The 20,800-nt window shown below is 38.7% G+C and overlaps 1 protein-coding gene across 1 annotated transcript in view; it reads left to right on the top strand.

Annotated features, from left to right (window-relative positions):
* FBN2 (fibrillin 2) overlaps positions 1 to 20,800 on the top strand; it is a 969,744-nt gene that overhangs the window by 469,393 nt on the left and 479,551 nt on the right. Inside the window, exons 9-10 of the mRNA XM_085632710.1 lie at positions 6,288 to 6,440; positions 12,141 to 12,392. Coding sequence (XP_085488836.1) covers positions 6,288 to 6,440; positions 12,141 to 12,392 — 405 coding nt within the window. The remainder of the gene's footprint in view (positions 1 to 6,287; positions 6,441 to 12,140; positions 12,393 to 20,800) is intronic.

Raw genomic sequence — 20,800 nt, 5'->3', positions numbered from 1 at the left:
TGACATTTGGCTTCTCATTTCAGTATCACATTCATGTTGTATCATTTGTGTTACCTTGGGATCCTTCTGGGTGCAAGTCAGGTAGTTTGAGAACATGAAATATAATAATCTGTCATACGTTCAGAGCCAGTTTCCTAAAGTTGCGTCATTGAGTTGTATTTGGAAAAGGCTTTTTTTATTTCACTGCTGGGAAATCATTGCAAGACGTTTGTGTGCTTAAACTACCAAAACAAGAATAAAAACATAGTAGGCCAAGAGCAGCTGAATGGTCTGGGAAGGGACATAAACATCAATTTCCACCAGGCAGACACCCAACCTCCTACTGATCCTTCGCGCTCTGCAGCTTTTCACTCATTTCCACTGGAAACGTTTCAGCTTGGAGCTTTAACCTCTTTTGATGTCTTTTTAAACATGGATGTCTACATCGGAATTTATTTGTCTATATAAATACAGTTTTTCACAATGCAAACAAAAGGGCAGACTTTGAGTGCCATCAATATATTGAATTAATAATCTTAAACTCACCTCACTAATATGTGTCTAGAATCATTTCAGGTAGTTAGTCAAAACTTTAGGGAAACCATAACATTTATTGCAGATGTCTGTAATCACAAAGCCAGATGATATTGATCACACCAGTAGCTACTCACTTTTCGACAGAGGGAGAGGTGTGGCGCAGCGGCCAGGGCGGCTGACTCCGGAGCACGGGGCTCACAGTTCCATCGCCAGCGGCAGCTCAGCCCAGCACCATGTGACTCTGGGCAATAGCTCACTTAGGGCCATATGTAGGTAAATTACACTTACCGATTCTTAAATACCGAATTTTACCGATTCGGTATTTATGAATCGGTAAATGTAATGTAGGTAAATAATTACCGATTCGGTATATGTCGGTATTTTAGAATCGGTATTTACCGATTCGGTAATGGCAACTGGCTTCCCATTCATTCCTATGGGCCTGGAGGGCCATAGGAATGAATGGGAAGCCAGTTGCCATTACCGATTCGGTAAATACCGAATCGGTAATGGGGGAGGCATAATCATGGGTGGCAGGGTGTCACATTGACACCCTGTTGCACCCCTGATTCGTCCATGTGTGCACATGTGGCGCACATACACTTCAAATGGAAAAAAAATGCTTTTTTACAGGTATTCGTCATTGACCATCAACTTTTAGTTGGTGGTAAATAACAAATCCCCACACCAACAACACACTCCCCCTACATATCATTTCAGGATTCGGTATTTACCGAATCGGTAAAATTACCGATTCGGTAATTTTACCGATTCGGTAAATTACCGAATCCTGAAATATGCCCCCTACATACCAAAAGCCTAAATACCGGTCGGTAACGGGATATTTACCGAAAATCGGCCGTTACCGACCGGTATTAGGCTTCCTACATATGGCCCACCGTCTTCCCGATGGCCCCCAGCGCCTTGAGACCGTCAGGGGTGATAAGTTGGCACTTTACAAATACTGGGTTATTATTATTATTATTATTACTGGTGTCTTGGGAAGCTTATACCACCATTTATACTGACCAACTAGGGCAATATTACCTTTGCGCTGACCGATGAGTGCAAGAACAACATTTACACTGGCTGGAAATGTAAATTTAGCTCTGATCAGTCAATAAAAAATCCCAATGCAAAATGGCATGATGAGCAGCCCCTGATTTTCAGATTGTGGTTTTGCACAGCTAGAATAACAAGGTTAGCATGCGGGATTCTTACTGTCGCAATCAGTGTTTTCATAGGCCCAGTGCATCTTGGGACAATCACCTTTTCAAGCTACACATTTGTCATGGAACCTGGAGTTTGAGCCAGGATTTGCGCCATCTTTGGTTTATAGCATTTTAGTACCTCGTTCACAAAAAGGGGAACTGTTTTTATAAGGGCCACTTTGTTTCAAAACCCACATGAAGATACATTCTCGCCATTTTATTCAGGAGTGGATTTATGTACTGCATGGAATTCATGCTCCAAGATGAATGATAATGAAAAACATAGCATGAAAAACAATGATGATGAAAAACAAAATACTGAAAAGCAAGCACTAACAAATCCAAAAGGTCTGGCTTTTTCTTATGAAATATGCTTGGTAATAATTCGGTGGCTTCGTGTTCGTGAACTTACAAGTCACACCCCGCCCACAAGGAATGGACACACAAATACGATCCACTCATACCTCTTGGATAAGTAGGCCATGCGTATAAAAGTTTTTTTTGTAGGTTACTGAGTGGGACATTTTTAAAGGTGTAGCATAATAATTGTATTGGTTTAAATTACCGGTGGAGACAAATGCCTAAATAATTCATTAGCACCCCCATGGCCTCCTAGATTGAAACACTGAATCTTGAACTCCGTTTAACTCAATGCAATGTTGGGGACAGCATGTAGGCAAAACATATTTTGCTCATTACAACGAACCCAGAATTAACAGTGGAAGGGCATTGCTTCTGTGAGTTAAGGATCTATATAAATCCTCTTGAGCTAAGGCAGCGAGTAAAATCCTTATTAAATTACTTTATGACCAAGGAATGTATTTGTCATTGGGAAAGGCCGAAGATTATTTTAGGATGAATAAAGCTGAGCTGGTAAATTTTATGAGAGCACAATCCATTGTGTGTGTCTTAAATACATGGCTCTATCACTATCACTTTACAGCGTTTTAGAATGCAAACTAATGCATAATTAACATTCGCACTTAAATTAAACCATAGGCTCAAATAGTTGAAGATGAGATTGGGTCTCCCCTTAAGAGAAATTGGAGAAAGGGGCGGGTGGAGGGACTTAGTAGTCTCACATGCTTTTGTAGCTGTGATAGAAGATATAAAGATAATTTATCACATGTGTTATGCATGTGCCAGCTTGCCTTGAAGCAGAAGATTTTATATTTAAAATCAGCCTTAAGTATCTCTAGTTAACACATGCTAAAAAAAATGTTGATTGTAAACCAGTTTGAATATTCCTACTGTTGCATTTTCTTTTTCTTTTTATTTCAAATAGTTTTTATTGATATTTCAAAAACGAAAACAACAGTGAATAAGGCAGGAAAGCAAAAATAAATTATAAGCTCCAGATACAAAAGGGATGTTCCAACATGCTGACATGCTTATAAGGAAAAACATAGATGATAAAGAAAAAGATAGATTACAAATTGCATGCCATTAGATTTGGTATATCTGCTGTAGTTGATAGTTTTTCTACCACAAATGTAGCTAGTGAGGATGATCACATGACATTAAGACATGTTGACTTCATAATATATGACGCGTAATGGCAAGTTGACATCATAACATTATGACACGTAAGCTATCTAATGGAGTAGACAATTGTACACTATATACTGAAATATAGATGGCGACTTTAACTTTTTAAAATCATAACACATCGTTATTTTCATTCTATGACCATAGTTTAAGGAGCTACTCAAAGGGAGTATGTAGCATGTCCATTTTGGTATAGATTCCAAGTGATGGAACAAAGGGAGAAAAATGTGATCATAGGTGTATGCCTTAAGGGAAAATTGTCAGCAGAGTGGTTTAGACTTGCAATCATCTAGCGGGCCTTTAAGTCAAGTTATGTCTCTCAGGTGTGTCTTTATTTCGTATGCAATGCTCAATCATGGACAGGTAGTTGGAAGAGTCACTCTTATTCAAGGTGGTTCGCATTTAAAGGAGAAGGCATCAAGAGAATCTCATATTTTCCTGTGCGGAGATCGCCAAGGTGAAAGTTGTAGGGAGATATTATCAGCACCTCTAAGGAAGGAATGCCGTTCTTGCCACATGTTGAAGGAGACTGCTTTGGAGTTCTTCTAGTTATTAAGAATTAGTTTACATGCCAGTGTAAGCATTAAGTCCATAAGAAAGCGGTCATTTTCTTTTTGTAGTTGGGGGTCCAGAAAGCCCAGTAGGATATAGTAGAATTCTCTTAAGGGATCTATATTGATTTTTTTTTATACATTTAAGAATTTGGCCCCAATAGGCTTGTAAAGTAGGGCAGTAGAATAGCATGTGGGCTAAATCCTCCTCGTGAAGATTGCAATTCCAACAGGGCAGGCTCTAAGTGAGATTAAGTTTAAAAATTCTAGCCGGGGTCCAGTATGTTCTATTGATTAACATTAATTTTGTTTGGAACAGTCACAGGACATATTGGAATTAAAAGATCACAGCAACACTGCAGATCTGTTTATTTTCACTCAAAGATTTTGGCTTATTTCTACAGCCAAAATAGCAATTTAAAAATCGGTGAAGAAATAAGAAATTTCACAATGGGAATCAGACTCAAAATTACAATTTGCCCTGCTTATAACTCATAATCTCCTGTTTAGTATGATATACCTAGAGTGAGGGAGGTGTGCAATGTTCATTGTTAGTAATGCGGTAGGGGAATATTGTTTATGAGGGATTTCTCTATATTCACCCATGCCAGAAGGTACTCTGGATTTCGACCCCGCTTGCATTTTCAGCAGGCATTAGTTTGCAGTTGCTTATTTTCCCTTCTGGAGGGATCTTGTCTGGAAGTTTAGGATTGACTGTTCCCGTGAGAAGCAGGGGCAGTACTGATCGCATAAAGCAGTCCTTTGTCTGGAGCTGCACAGTGGGTGAAGATGTGTTAGGATTCTAGCCAGTGTGATTGCTAGTTGTTTTGACTATTTACTAGAATGTTTCCATCACCTCTTGTGTGTTTGTTACTCAGAATTGGAGCATTAATGTCTAATGTCTTAATGTCTAATGAAGGAATTTTAATAAATAGCCAGTGTGTGGTACTTTTAACTGACGGATGCTGAAGTTTAAGGTATGATAGTCTGGCTAGTCTAAAGGATTGACCTTGAGGAAGGAGTCAAAATATTTCCTTCTGTGTTTTTGAGATGTGTTGTGGGAAATGTGGGGCCAGAGATATGCATCGGTTAATGTACTGGAAACTACTAGTTACCCAATCTAATAAGAAAAGAGAAATGTTCAGCATAACATCTCAGGAATTTCAAAGGTTGAGTACAATAGTTTTACGCATAGTGAGAAAATGTATTACTCTCAGTCAGGAGCGCAGAAGATATACTCTCATGAACTCTTACAAGCTTGCTTATAGTAACCCATGGAAGATTTGTAGCAATACAGATACATTTTCTTCTGGTCTTTTTTCATGGTTCTTTAGAAGCTAATTCATCACGCTATGTATTTGTTTAATAAATATTATAACTTCTTATGGCTCTCATGGAGACACTTCATCATGAACACCTTATTGCAAACCCTTGTTAGTCACTGATCTGACACCATAGCAGAGAAAGACTTTGAAACCAGTCCTCCAGCAGGTGGTGATCGCATGGTCTCCCCAGCTCTCATAAGATGCAATTCAATGAGGGTGTTGAAATGGTCAGTGATTGTCCTTCATTTGCCATGCTTTCTTCTGCCTTTCTCAAGTCTTGGTAGACCTAATGAAGGCAGGGGAATATGGTGTCACTAACTGTAATTGTCCCTGTACAGACCCTGACTGATAGTGAATTACCTTCTATGCTGTCAGCGACTCAGTCTGCAGAGCCACTGTCTGCATGATGTCAGCTCTGTGCTCTCATATTGAGATTGGACAGCATGACACTCTGCTCAGGAAGGGAAGGGAAAGAGGGCAGTGTGAGGTGCGTGGAGGAAATGCTGCATATAGACCTATTTGCACAGGAAATGGAGCATTTTAATTTGAATGAAGTAGGGGATGGTTGGAGGGTTACTGGTATATTTCTATAATTTTTGGACGGTTCGAACACTGCAAAATAGCAGGATGCCAGAAAGTTTTATCCTACTTTATTTTTCAAAAGCAGGAAGAATGCCAGATTTACAGGACACCAGTTGTTAATTATTCTTTTGCTATACAGTAACGGATATTGGTGCCAAAAAAGATGAATTTGTTTTACACATAGGTCCCCCAAGACTCCTCTAGACAAGCATAGCTTTTCAATTGGACCAGCAGCACATGTGGGTGGGTTTAGGGTAAATACTCATCATAACTTTATAAATAGCTGTCAATAACATTTGTTATCTATGACACATCTTGAACCCTCTTGGTGGAAGAAAACTACATTTTTGACAGCTATGCAACTGATAAATCTACATGTTTACCAGTGGAAAAAGGTTGTCATGAACACATGAAATGTTGCATTCCATATACTGTATTTGCTTGTATGAGTTAATGTATACCATGCTTCATCATTGTATATCATGGAACTCTTATAGTATTATAATATCAAAAAGCTACATAACAATGTAATATGAATTGTATTTCTCTTACAGATCAAAGGGCAGGTATATGCTTCTCCAATCTAGTGAACGGCCATTGTGCTCAAGAACTTGCAGGAAGGTTTACAAAAATGCAGTGTTGCTGTGAGTCTGGCCGTTGCTTTGCCCTTGCATCCATTCCGGAGATGTGCCCGATAAGGGGCTCAGGTACGAATAGCTACAGCATAATATAGCAGCAAAAAATGTAATTATCTATCACAGATTATACTACTCAGTGCTTAGTGGCAAATACGGTTATCTGGTTAATATACTGGGCACCATCTTGAATGCAATGGCTGGTTTCACAAAAAGGCCCCAAGGAGTTAACCTTCATGCAGATGGCCTCCTGGATGCAGATGGCAACATATTTACAAAATTCTTACAACAAAAACTAGTCGAATGGGATGAAATCAAAAATGTAATAAAATTCAGTCAAAGAGTTTTGAGGACAGCATGCTCGACAGTCAACAACATAGTAGCAGTCAACTTACTCATCAAGAACTCTTTCGAAAGAAAGGAAAATAATGTCTTTGTCTGTTTCATGGACTACTCAACAGCATTTGATAACATAAATAGAAACAGGCTCTGGCAAAATTAAAGCCCTGGGCCATTGATAACACCTTGTTACATTTAAATTGCTCCATCTGGCTCGAGGAATTCTAACAGCAAAAAGGCTAAAACATAGATGCATACTAGCACCCTTACTATTTTACCCTGTATATAGCTTATTTACCATATTATCTTAACTCTTGACAGAGTTTTCTGACAAAGTTGGTACAACATAAATTCAGTCACCTCGCCTACATAAATGATCTTATCATACTTAAACCACAAATTGGTCTCCAACTCCATATTAATTGTCTTAATCAATATAACAAGAGCAACAACTTCAGAGTAAATCCTTCCAAAACCAAGATAGTAAACCTCAGCAGAACAACCAAATGCTTCAAATGGAAAATAAACAATTCAATCATGCTCGCATTATTGGCTCCTTGGCTCATATCGGAATTAGAGGAGTTGCTCTTTTCCTTTTGGGATCTTTTTTGAGTGACCATGTGCAGACAGTGTCTTTAAAAGAGTCCAGGTCCTTCTCATTACCTTGCGGAGTGCCGCAGAGGTCATCATTGAGCCTAACACTATTTAACGTGTACTTTATGCCTCTTGCAGATCTGATCAGATCGTTTGGTTTCTCCCTGGTATCATAGGCCGATGATACCCAGATTGTGGTGCCCTTCTCTGATTCCTCTGATAACACTGTACTCAGACTCCATGATTTCATGTTGGATGTAGAGGACTAGATGGACAAAAATTGTCTTAAACTGAATTCCAGCAAGACGGAGGTCCTCCTTTTCAGCAAGGACACCACCTTTTGAACACCCTCCTGCTGGCCACAAAATCTAGGGCTGCTACCATCTTCTGTTAAAAAGGTCAGAAATCTTGGCTTCTTTATGGACAAAAAACTTGCCTTTGGTGACCAGGTCAATGCCACTATCTCGACCACTTTCTGTACACTTCAGCTAATTAAAGAGATTCTTCCATACATTTCACTTTCTCTGCAATGAACAGTAGTAACAGTACTAATACTGTCAAAACTAGATTACTGCAATGGGCTGTATCTAAACTTTCGGGTGCAGTATCTAAACAAGTTACAGTCCTTTCAGAATGCTCCGCCAGGCTTTTGTCAGGAATCCCCAAATTTCAGTCAGCTAAACTAAATCTACGGGTGCTTCACTTGCTTCAGGTCCAACAAAGAGTCAATTTCAGAACCCTATGTAACACATTTAGGGCTCTGCACGATCTTGGCCCAAATTAACTCAAGGATAAGCTCAAATGGTACCTGCCGGAGAAGCCCCTCCATTCAAGTGCAGCAAAAAACATTATAATCCCTAGGTTCAGGCGTGCCTCTTGGGGCGGCAGAAGTTTTGTGACAGGGGCTTCAAAACTTTGGAACTGACTGCCACTACATATTAAATCTCAGACAAATTTGCTTTCCTTTCACAAGTCATTTAAGACATGGCTTTTTACCTATTAACTTAGCTTACACGCTCCGATACTCAGTAGCGCCTTGATAACTCTGGGCAATTGTTCGCGCTTTATAAAATTATTTAACATAACATAACAACAATTGAACAGTTCGACTCATACTTCTTTCTAGGAGATATCATTGATACACACTTAAAGTGGTAAGAACATCTCCAGAACCTGAAGAGTAAATGTAAAAACGATTCTCTGTATTCTATGGAGGAGGAGCTATGAGCCATGTTGATTGAGCATCTGGACTCAATTTTCATTATAAAAATCTGTCTACTTTTTAATGTAACTTAATCCCACAAATTTGCATTACAATTGAATTTGATTAATATCCGAAAATTTCTTACACAGCATTAGTGTTATGAACTATATCTGCAGCTGTACTTCAGCAGTTGAAGGTAGCCTTAGGAAACATTCTATTTTAGAAATTACTGCTAGTAACCCACATAGCCAAAATCCAAAGAGAAATCTGTTACCTCATCCATCAAAAAATACAACATACCTTCATTAGCCTCATTATTTAAACCTAAATAATAGAGTCACAAATAATGAATCTGCCAGAAAATAAAGAAAATCTCCTATATTAATGACATGATACTATCCTCAACATATAAAAATGTACCTAGTACAAGACTCTTGCATTCCCAACACACAGTATTACTTGGATTCACATCACAATGCAGGCATAAAGAAATCTTATCTGAATTTCAGACTACATTACATTCGAATTTTGCACATTTAGTGCCATTGGATTATTACAAGAAAGGAAAAATTTACGTGTTTCTGTAATGAGACAAATGAAACATTAGAACACACCATCTGTACCTATCATAAAGTACTCCAAATTCAAAGAAAATACATCTGTTTTTTAAAGCTGTTAATACAAGAACTGTTAAAGAAGCCACTTCATTTTGCTTTCAAAAATAATATATTGGTTTTAAGGCATGTTGAATCAAATGTTTAAATATCACTTATGTTAATTTATCAGCGTCATGGGGCATATAAACCTCTTAAGATCATTGTTCATTTAAAAAAGGTTCTAACATGAGAACTGTTAAAGAAGCCATTCCACTTTGCTTCAATGAAAAATGTTATTGAGATACATGTGTACATTTTTTTTTATAAATCACTTTTAATCATTTATCAGTGTAAAGGAATATTTAACTCTTCTAAATATCTTCCAATTATTTCTATTCTTTTACCCAATCAAACCTAGTTTTAATCTTCTTCTTGTGCTGATCATTTTTTGTGAATTATTTTAAACAAATCAATAAAAAAATAATTAATCCAACTCAGTGATCGGCTCGCTGTTTCAATATACTATCATTATTATTATGAAACCAAAATAAGTGAAATATTTCTTATTATGCAAACTTGAGCCAAAGCAATTCTCTAGGTAACTTGGCCAATATTAATTAGGTACTAATAATTTCTCTGCCTACCATTCATTTATATCATTTTATTTTCTAACTCATCTGTGCCATAAAAACAGCACACATAAAATGCAAATTTGTTTTGAGCCATCTAAAAAATGTAGCAAAACATGAATTGTTATATCTTGTCACCTCGACATTTGAAGACTAGTCACAGTAACTCGTGCACTTAGATTGGATCAACTCACTGAGTTCAAATTGAATGTACATTTTTAACACTGAGTCCATTTCAATTAATAATGTTTATGTTGAGTTATTTATTCACAGTTACATCTTCATAGACATTTGGAAAATAGTGATACATCCTAATACATCTCCTAACTTGACATCTTCTACCATCATCTCTACAATTGTTTCTTTTCTGATGTTATCTGGCTGGTCTGCTTATTTTTCCAACATTAAGATTACCATTACCTCAAACACCTTGTGAAAACATTTACCTAATCAATAATGCATAGCCCTCACACTAACTCTTGCCACTTCAAAAATATTAATTTATCTAAGTATTATCTTATTATAATTACATTAAAATGAAATATATTTGCTTATTTCTAAGCCTAACTATACACTTGAAATATGTTAAATATCAAAGTATGTTTCTATAAATATATGCGCTTTATTTGAATTAAAATAAATCTAAGTTTATTTCCCTGTTCCTCACAGTTACACTGCCGATTAGCAATATTTGTTTTCAATAATTTTGTGTTAATTAAATTGTTTTATATGAAATCAAATGTAATTAATCAAGGAACCCCCAAAATGTTAATACCAAACCTAATGTTAAATTATACAATTAATTTAAAGTAACTTATTTTTTATTAAATTAGATCAAACTGCTTTTTAAAAACAAGGGAATGGTGCCCTTTACACTAATTCAGATAATAACCCAAACCCATACTCTAATACAAACCCTGACCTCAAGCAATGAAAAATATTTTGTATTTTATTTACCGAATTTAAATTAAATATATAATACTGTAAGAAGATAAATGATTTAATAACACTGATGCCCATTCCTAGTCCTTATGCTAATATTATAACTAATATTATCCAATAGTAAGTATTTGATCATATTCATTTTAATATATTTTTATGGATCATTTTAAATATTAGGTAATTGCTTTATATTAAATGATTGTTAAATATTTGCCTAATTACCTTCTAAAGAACTAATGGTGTGCATTGTAATGACAAATGGGGTAATGGTTTTGTAGAAGTACCTGTTTCGATAAAAAGGTCAGTAGAGGCAATGCTTGGAAAGTAATGGTAGGTCTGCCTTGTCATTACATCCGATTAGAAGTCCTTTCAGTAGTGCTGTTTGAAGTCCGACAGTAGTAATGGTGCCAGTCATATTGATAATGCTTGCAGTACATATTGTTGTAGGTCTGGTACACTCTAGAAGGGTCAGTATTTAATTAATTAATTATTTATATAGTTATATATTTATGTAACTTTATGTAGTGTGCATATTGCCTGAAAAAGTAAAAAATGTACAGTACTTGATGCTCTACAACTATCAGTATTAATGCAGGAGTGTGTGCATCAGTCATCCCCAGTATTAGCGCTAGTAGTAGTGCTAGTGTTAATCGCCATATTTGATGCACTATTATAGCCTTAGAGCCCGATGTAGCGGGCTCTAGCCGACATTAAAGGCTCGCTCCAGCACTAAGGGCCGAAGGCGAGGGCATTTAACATGGGAGCAGGCCTTTAATGGCCAGTAGAGACCGCTACAGAGGACTCTCAGGCTATTAGAACATTCCGCCCCTAGAGGTCAGAATGTTCTAACAAAGGCCTCACGGAGCCTGAGGGGGTTGATATCCCCTCGGTCTCCGTGAGGCTGTTGTTTACAGCAACAGATGTGAACAAACATTGGAAAGTTGATGCTCCTTCTACTAGCCATTAGAAGACCAGAGCTCTCCATTGTCTTCAATGGAGCTCTCAACATTCCAATGTTCTGATTAGTGGTGATATTATAGTAGTGATGGTGAGAGTAGTGGTCGCAGAGTGTGTGATTGCATTACTCTAGTTGGGTAAAGCAGCATTAGAAGAAACAGTAGATACAGTAGTAGAAGTAGTATTAGTAGGAGTAATAGTAATGCTTGAAGTACATTTAATACATCATGTGAAGTCGTTTTTATAGGGACTGCTTTAAGGTTAGAAAACAATAATCTTTTGAATCTTATGGTAGAAATGCAAGCTATCATGTTTAATTCGTTAACATAGTTGAAATGGAAATTCATAAAACTGACTCACCATAATGGATCTCCTGTCAGTGGAGTGTATTCGAGATATAATGAGAGATCAACTTGTGCTAGTATATGATCCTGGACTGTATGAAAGTACAATCATTTGAGAGAGAGATAGCAAGACTGTTTTTTTAACATTTGATGTTTCCTGTTTTTAGATGAATACCGCCGGCTCTGTATTGACGGTGCTCCAGTGGGGGGTGCCAGGCCTGGTGGAACAGGAGGGAACGGATTTGGTCCTGGTTTAAATGGAAATGGGTACATCCCAGGTGGGAATGGATTCATCCCTATTCCTGGTGGAAATGGATTCATTCCTGTGCCTGGTGGTAATGGCTTTCACCCTGGCATAGGTGGAACAGGTGTTGGAGGGCATGGAATTAACGGAAATGGACCAATCAATGGAGGCGTTGGTGAGTTTTCTCATTTTACATGAATGTACTTCTAAATAATTGGTTCTAAAGGTGATCAAAAGGAGCATCATTAGTTCATTTCTACAGTTCGGTTTTCAAAGATAAATATTATGAAAATTATGATCCAGTTTTTATTACATTGTTCATTGGTACAGTGTGCTTCTTTTTGAATTATGGGGGATCTACTTGGCTGAAACAGTAGAAACCATGGCATAATACCTTGTAATGGCACATCATTAATTTGAATTATTCCTTGAGATTGTGCTTGATGAGGTGCTTTCATCATTTGAGAAGACAAGCTGTGCCTAGATCACATCAACATAATCCTCTTCTTATGAACAGCACCTCTGTTGATTACATAGGGGCCTTTTAGCATGGCGGGCGGATTACCACCGCCCGGCATCCATCCGCTAATGCGGGTGCTGCTCACAGCACCACCCGCCACAATGTTGGATATGCGGGATTGCAGCCTAATTGGCGGTGCGGTCCGCCGCACCACTGGCGGACGGTCCCAGCCCCGCTAGGGTGGCGGGCAGACTGGAGTCCGCCTGCCATCCTAATGGACCCCATAGTGTGGTCTGTTTGGCGTGATGGCCCAGGTGTGTAGATATATGCAGTTTAGAAAGGATTCTAGCATCCTTAATTATCTCCTTATTAATTTATATTTCTGCTTTTTAAAATGTACTTATATTTAAAAGGATAAACATTGCATTACTTCTATTCAAATCATTAGGGATGTGACCATTTTTGTTTTCCGCAATTAGTGAAGTTTAGCTTATTCTTTCATATGCTTTAAAACTCATGGAATGCAGATAAAATCGCAATCAACCAAGTAATGTGATATTACTGTGTGGTCATTAATCCACTTTGCACAAATTTCTCTATTTTTTACTTATATTTTATAGGTAGATGCTATTCTCCAATCTTATGAATGGGGTTAGTTTGATGACTTATTTGTGTGATCAGTATATTGCTTATATTTAATAAAAATGCTCATTCTTATGTGAGAGAATAGAGAGCAGACCACATGATTAAGGCCAAATATTTGTGCTGGGTTTTTGATGCTACCGCTAAACAAAAGTCACTTTTTCATATATGCCTTTAGTTAATAGTGCCCGCTCAGTCCCAAAATAGACCTTTCAGTTTTTCCTTATGTGAAGTAGTCAATTTATGCTGCTAGTGAAGTACAACTGAGCTGATGTTCAATTAAAGATAGATGGACAACCAAGGTCAACTGAGGAAAGTACAAGTGACACAATTTAAGTAGACCGAAATGCAGCCAATCAGATCTTGTTGCCTTAAAGGGTAAATGAGTTAGTTTAGCAACAAATCTGTAAAAGGACAGGGATTTCCTTATATATCAGTAAGTAAGAGTATTTTAGGGGAGCAGTTAATAATAAACACTTCATAGAAAATATTGTTTTTCAGCTACATTTTGAAATATTCAAGGTTTATAAGAGATATTTTATAGGATCAAATCTTCCTTTAATTATAATAATTTTCAGGGTTACATAAATTTGTGTCATTATTATTCCATATCCAATTATATGGAATCATTCTGATGGGTAATGACAAGCTGAGGGCCTTTGGAGGAAACAAGTCATGTATTTATTAGAGAACGTGATTGCACTGTTATTTGTTTTGAAAATCGGTATCATCACAATATAAGTACATACACCCTAACCGACAACAGAGTGCAATACAACCCTGAGAAATCCTATTCCGTCAAAGGTGTTGCATTACCATTGCACCACCATAAAGGTTGCCCCCACATTACATAGCGTATATATTCAGCCACCTCACTGAGACAAATCACATCACCACCAGCTTCATATAACTCATCATCAGACCTACCTGTGCTGAATAATTTTGGGAATTATTGCCAAATATCCCTCGATCTTTGCACAGGGTGCAAAAGCCTACAAAATGTATCCTAACATTCATTACACAATGTTGTATTTTTAAACCAGGATGAGTAAAGCTGACAGAGCACTTTTACTGCCAAGATAATGGTACACCCGCCAAATTTTGATGCGGGCGGATCAGAGGTTTGGCTATGCCAGTTACTATTCTATCACCAACCTGGCCAAACTTTTCTGACGGCCCAACAGAGTAAGGGGCATCAGAGAAATGGCTATATATCCACCTGCCCAATTAGGATGGGCGGACATAGAGCCATTTTGTTTTACTGTACGTCACCTCCAGGCAAATCCTGGTGGTGAGGGATGGTAGAATAGAAAAAATGCCTCCCTCGCCATGGAAGATAACTCCCATGGTAAGTGGGACATTTTTTATTTTTTATTTTCAAAAAGAAAATCCCATTTTGGGATTTGCTTTTTGAAGATAAAAAAATAAAACAGGTTGGTGCAGGGCTTCACCCTGCTGACGGACCCTGCAAAAACCAGCTAAATTTATTGGCAGAAACCGCCATGATAATGGTTCCTGTCAATTCATTATAAATGACCGACTGTTTGGTGGTCATTTATAAATGTCGTGGGCAGTCCCTCCACCAGTGGAACAACGGACTGTCCACCTATTTATAACTTTGGCCATCAGTCAGCCCTAGTGGGATATCCAGCGCCTCCTGATCCTCACCTGGAATTGTGTTCTGTTGTGCCAGATATACATTCACCTCAACATCAATAAGTATAGCTAGGGCTTTATATGTGCTAATGAGTGAACAGTTGGGGAAAAGTGTAGGTATCCCTGAACTCCATGCCTTGTGGAGAAGTATGCATTCATTCTAGGACTCTATACAGATTAGTTGTTCTTATTGATGTACACAAGCACTTATTACAGTTTGGTCCGTTTATTTCGACATTGAAAAATCCATGTGGGACCTTTTATTAATTTAACTAATACTTCAAAATAGAAGGCGATGCCAGTGATCTCCAATAGAGACATGCAGTGCTTAACCATCCAAAAGCAATGTGCCTAGTTATATACCATTCACTATTACATGCTGTTGCATGATAAATGTGTTGCTCTCTCCAAGATGCTGCCAATTTTATTGAACAAAGAACAAGTATTCCAACCTCACTCAATCGTTTGATAATTAAAGTACCAATCCCTATAGCTAAATAACCAACCACAAGAAGTCAGTTAAAGCAATACCATGTCCCACATTAGGGTGCACATGCTGTTTGAACATTATTGGGTCTATTAGCATGGCGGTTGGAAAATCACTCCGACCGCCATAGTAGCGGGAAAACACTGCCCGCCAGGACCACGGGAAAACCGCCGGTCCAATTATTATGCTCTGCAGTGGAAATCCAACTGCAGTGGTCGGATAGCGGCGGTTAACATTGTGGCGGGCGGTGCTGCCAGCAGCACCGCCATGATGTCCAAACAAGCATGTCCTGCAAGTCCCTGCACTGTGTTGCAGGCACTGCACAGTGCCTGCCACCTGGTACAGGAACATGTAGGGGGTACCATGGGTACCCCCCCAGTGCACCCACACACCCCCCAACACATTGGGGGTCCGCAATGGACCCCCGGAGACATTCTCCGCATGCCTTTCCATGGTGGCTCCACCGCCGCGGAAAGCTGGCTACCACCGACATCATAATCGTGCCGGCGGTGCTTGGCGCTGATGCGCCACAATTGTAGCAGTCCAGCTCCGCACGCCAGGCAAGCGGGCGGACTGCAACTGGCGGAAAAGTGGCGGGCAGAAAATCACACCGCTGTGGTCACGACCGCAATGCTAATCGGACTAGCGGTGTTCAGGGCTTCGATGGCGGGCATATGTCCTCCGGCGGAGGACATCCGCCCTCCATCCTAATGGACCCCTATGAGTTTAGAAAAGTGCAAATCACTTATTATCTCCTTTTTTTTTTTCTTATCTCACTGATAACTATTGAACACCTTAGAGTGCTGCAGTGAGTAACTGCAATGGGTGCATCACAGCAAACATGTTTTAACTTGTGTAATGCATCATTATGTGGGAATCATAAGACATTAGGCAACTAATCTGTAGTTAGGAGGTGATGTGGGAAAGGGGGAGGAAATATCAAAGAGTTGGTTTTCCACCTGTAGGAATTATTACAGTTTAGGAGATATGACATATTATCAGAAATTTTAATTTACCTTGTGCAATTGAGGTGGATATCTTACTGATAAGAGGCCTAACAATACATTATTAAAATTAGAGAAATAAGGCCCTTATTCCCTGCTGTAGGTAAGACTTGCTAGGAAAAGAATAATTGGATAGGAAGAATTTGGAAAATCTCCTTTGTTACCTTAGATGTGGTTTCTTGGACAGCAGTCCTAAAACATATATGCACTATTACAGAGTCAAAAACTCAGTTGGAATATGGTTCTTAAGTGCTTTTCCATTGCCAAAGGAAAACCGGAAAGAGAAGGTCCCTTACCAGTTTCATTAATAGCAGATTGCGGTCATGTGAAAAGTTTCAGGAGGTGATCTGATTATGAGAAGTACATCTAGAAAGTCAATTGCACTGTGTATGTCTCTTTTGAGGAATGGGGTGGCCATTTAACAAGCTATATAGCTGCGGTCATGACATCATAATCATGGCGTCAAAGGTAAGTCATGTGATGGTGTGTATAGAGTAGTCTTACTTGTCACTGTGAAGTGGAGTGCACCATACTGGTGTGAATCATGACTGTGACGTGTGGACCATCCTTTATTACAGAAAAAATAGTAATACACCATATTAGGTGTGCAGGGTACTTCCTGAAGCTCAATTCTGATAAGACTAAAGTCTTAAGTGTGGGAAATTATTTTTAGATCCTCAGCACACGTAGATAATATAAATTACGTTGTCTATTGTGTGTATAAGAACATGAATACATAGAGAGCAAAACCATAAATTAAAATACAATCTTCTTTGTGTCTTCTTTATTAAGAAGTGTTCAAGTGAAGCATCAAGATTACAGCCAGTCACAGCCAAGACGTGTTTCGTCGTATCGGGAATGTAGTCCCACGACTTCCTCAAGGCTGTGCAAACAAACAGATAAATACCAACTCATGTCGTGAAGGTCATTTACAGGGGTTGAGCATCAACAGTCAACAACATTTACTTTTTGAATAAAAACCATAAGTAGAGAATGAGCTATTGTGTAATGAACAATTTAAATTCAAAGTGACGAAAAGAATGAACCAAAGGAAGTATTAAAATTATAGTCATGATTGATGCACCCAAACGAGTGGAGAGAAAGGACGACCTGATCGTGAGTTAAACGTGAATTCTTAGTGATTATTCCAGTTAAGTGAAATGATAGTTAGCATTAACGCCGTCGTGAGGAAATAACCGTCGTACCAAATTTTACCTTAAATGGTGACTGACAACATACATCGAGGCACCAAAGCCGAATATTTACCTATCTTCGTACTGGAGAAATTTCTGTCATGTAAAGAGAAATAAGAGCGATCTAATAACAGAAAAGACCTCGAACCGTGTAATTACAGGCGAGCCTTCAATACTCAAATGCATCAAACCTACTTTAAATGTGGTTGTAATTCCAGCCCACATGGGGGTCTATGGTCAGAGCGGGGAACGAGAAATGTCACAATCCTGTTAGAGAGGTGTTCGTGTCTGACATCGCTCTGTGAACGATGGAGGATATGTTGTCAGAATTACAATTACTTGAAACCGTCATTACGATGTGTAAGACACTTCACATTCCGCACACGATTTTAATTCCGTTAAAAGGAATCTGGTAAATATTCCAGGCTGACCCGGAATCCACTCAAATCCATAACTAAATCCAAAGTATGAAATCTTCGCCCAGTATTCAGTAATTATACCCTTGTCACTTCAAATAAGCGACTTAATCCAAAGGCTAAATTCCTCTCTCAGTATTTAGTAATTGTATCCTCTCACTCCAAATATGTGACTCAGTCCTTACCTAAGGTTCTCTCAATATTTCTGTGCCCTCATCCTCGTCTCAGATCAGCAGTATGGGTACGCCGAGTGCAGCAGCCCGTGTCGAGTGTTTGTTCCGCGCGACGGCTGCCATGTCATAAATACATCTGGGTTGTGCGTCACAATGCGCGTCACGTCAATAAACATAGAAAGAAGACTCTATGTTGTTAAATGCTTCCCAATCCTTAGTGTATACCGGTTTGTGACTAACGTGTACCATTCAAAATCACTACTTCACTGTAAAAAATCCCTGAAATCAAAACTTTATCAAGTGAAAATATATTGTAAAGTCAGTACCTCCGAAACAATTCGCGATCCGCAAATGCCAGACCCACAGTGGGGGTATGAGTGTATATGTACCCATGACCCTCGATTAAAGTCTTCCAGCTATACAAGTCTATATACTTCTAAGTTCGTCCGTTTTTAAATTGAAAGAGCGTCATGTGTCATTGTGCAGTAGACGAGTACGTGTCCCATAGTGCTTCCTACAGTTGACGAGTGAATCAGATTGTGAACGTGACGTATATATATATTTGCTGCATTTGTGCCGGTCGGTTAATTATTTAACAGTGAGTTTTGTGTGTCCTCGAGTCTCTCCACCAGTTAGGTCGGAAATGATCTAAGTCTGAAAACGCTCCACAATAGGACATAATATTATCTAGCTATGACCGTGGAGATTCAAAACATAGTGACAGTAAAATCATGTGGTCGCTAGTATGTTCCTGTGTCTGGAAAAACACAATTCGAAGACATATACATTAGAGTCATGTGTGATACATATAGTACTATCACATTGCGTACTATAGTCAGTATCAGACTATTCATCTAAACATACAGAATTTAACATTTTGTTTCAGTGTGTCATTTACAATGTATACAGTTCTGGTTTCTTAGGCAAAATTATAAACACAGCCTATCTGCCAAAGAAGTAATGCAGCTCATGATCGATATTTAAGCCACATTCTGTGCTTCTCAATTTTAAAATCCATAGTGCCTCTTTGCGTCTCAGCATCAGTTCCCTATTCCCACCCCGGGGGTGTCTGGGTATATGGTCAATTCCGTAGAATTCAAAACATTTGATGGTTGTTTGTTCTGTGCAGATAGACATATGTGCAGCTATGGGGTATCTCATATCCCCATTTCTGACTGCTCTAATGTGTTCTCTGATCCTGTCTCGTAGTGGCCTGATAGTACTGCCAATGAATCTCTTCCGGCATTTGCACTCTATAACATAGATTACAAAATTGGTGAGACATGTGATGTTGGTCCTGATTTTATAAGTCCTGCCACCTGGACCCTGAAATTCTGTAATTCTGGAGTGTGCCCATTTGCACGCCGTGCATTGTCCACAGCCAGAAAAACCACAAGAGTATACAGTTAACCAGTTATCTCTATTTTTAGGTGTGGGATAACTTGGACTCAAAATGTTCTTAAGTGAGATGCCCCGTCTAAAAGTGATATCTGGTTTATCAGTGATGTAGTCCCTGAGGGATCTATCTGCCTTCAATAAGTGCCAATGTTTGTTGAGACTTCGTCTCAAAATCCCAGACCAATCACTGTAATTTGTCACCAGTCACCAGTCACCAGTCTGATCTTGTTGTCCTCTTTGTTGGTCACCGTTTTCTCCCTCAGAGTGTCTGCCCTTGTAATCTTAAGTGTGGGAAACCTATCCTTGACGTGGTCCCAAGACTGGTGGCGTAGCTCTCTGGGACCTAAGCTTGCCCCTGCGATTACAGTGCCCAACCTGGGCTTCATCTTTTATGACAAATTAGATTGCTTTGCTCAAATTGGCAAGCCTACTTTTTTCTCTTAATTTCACTTGCACTCAAAATGAATCCATCAGATTCGAGTTTTCAAGTTATTTGCATGATTGTTGGAATAGGGCTTGACTATTGCATTGCAATGCACTCTAATTGACGCTTCCAAAATACCAGCTTCAAAATCTCCAGCTGATCTACAATTTAGCATTCTGATTGCTGATAAGGCATCCCTAGTGGGTGCCAACTTCCCAGAATCTCAGATAACTGTAGTGGCTTCCTACTGCCAAACAAGATCAATTTAAGAGTCTCCGTTTCTATCATAAAGTTATCCATAGAAACAGTCTGATGTTTCTTCATAACTCATGCATTTATTTATGAGTTTTTATATGGCTCAAACTTGACTCGAAGCTCTCAGAGTGCTTTACCGAATACGCACAACAACAATAACTTTTGATACATAGAGAGATATATAGGAACAGTAAAAACAAAAGAAAAAAGTAAACGGTATGCAATGGGGATAAGAAATTACAATAGCAGTAAGAACCCTAGTTACAATGAGCGACAATAAAGATACATAGCAGCATTGTCATAAGAAGAATCCAAAAGACATGATAAATGAACGCTCCAAGTTCTGAGGTAGTTATGGTAGGAAGTAGCCAGGGTGGGGAAAGTAGGGGGACAGAATTTCCTGAGGAAGTGAATGGACACGGCATCTTGGCACTTGCATTCATGACAACTTAGCACCTTACTAAGTAGGTACAAC

The sequence above is a fragment of the Triturus cristatus genome, chromosome 2_1 (assembly GCF_964204655.1).
Source record: "Triturus cristatus chromosome 2_1, aTriCri1.1, whole genome shotgun sequence".
NCBI classification, from domain to species: Eukaryota; Metazoa; Chordata; class Amphibia; order Caudata; family Salamandridae; genus Triturus; species Triturus cristatus.
This window is presented reverse-complemented; position numbering and strand designations above follow the sequence as displayed.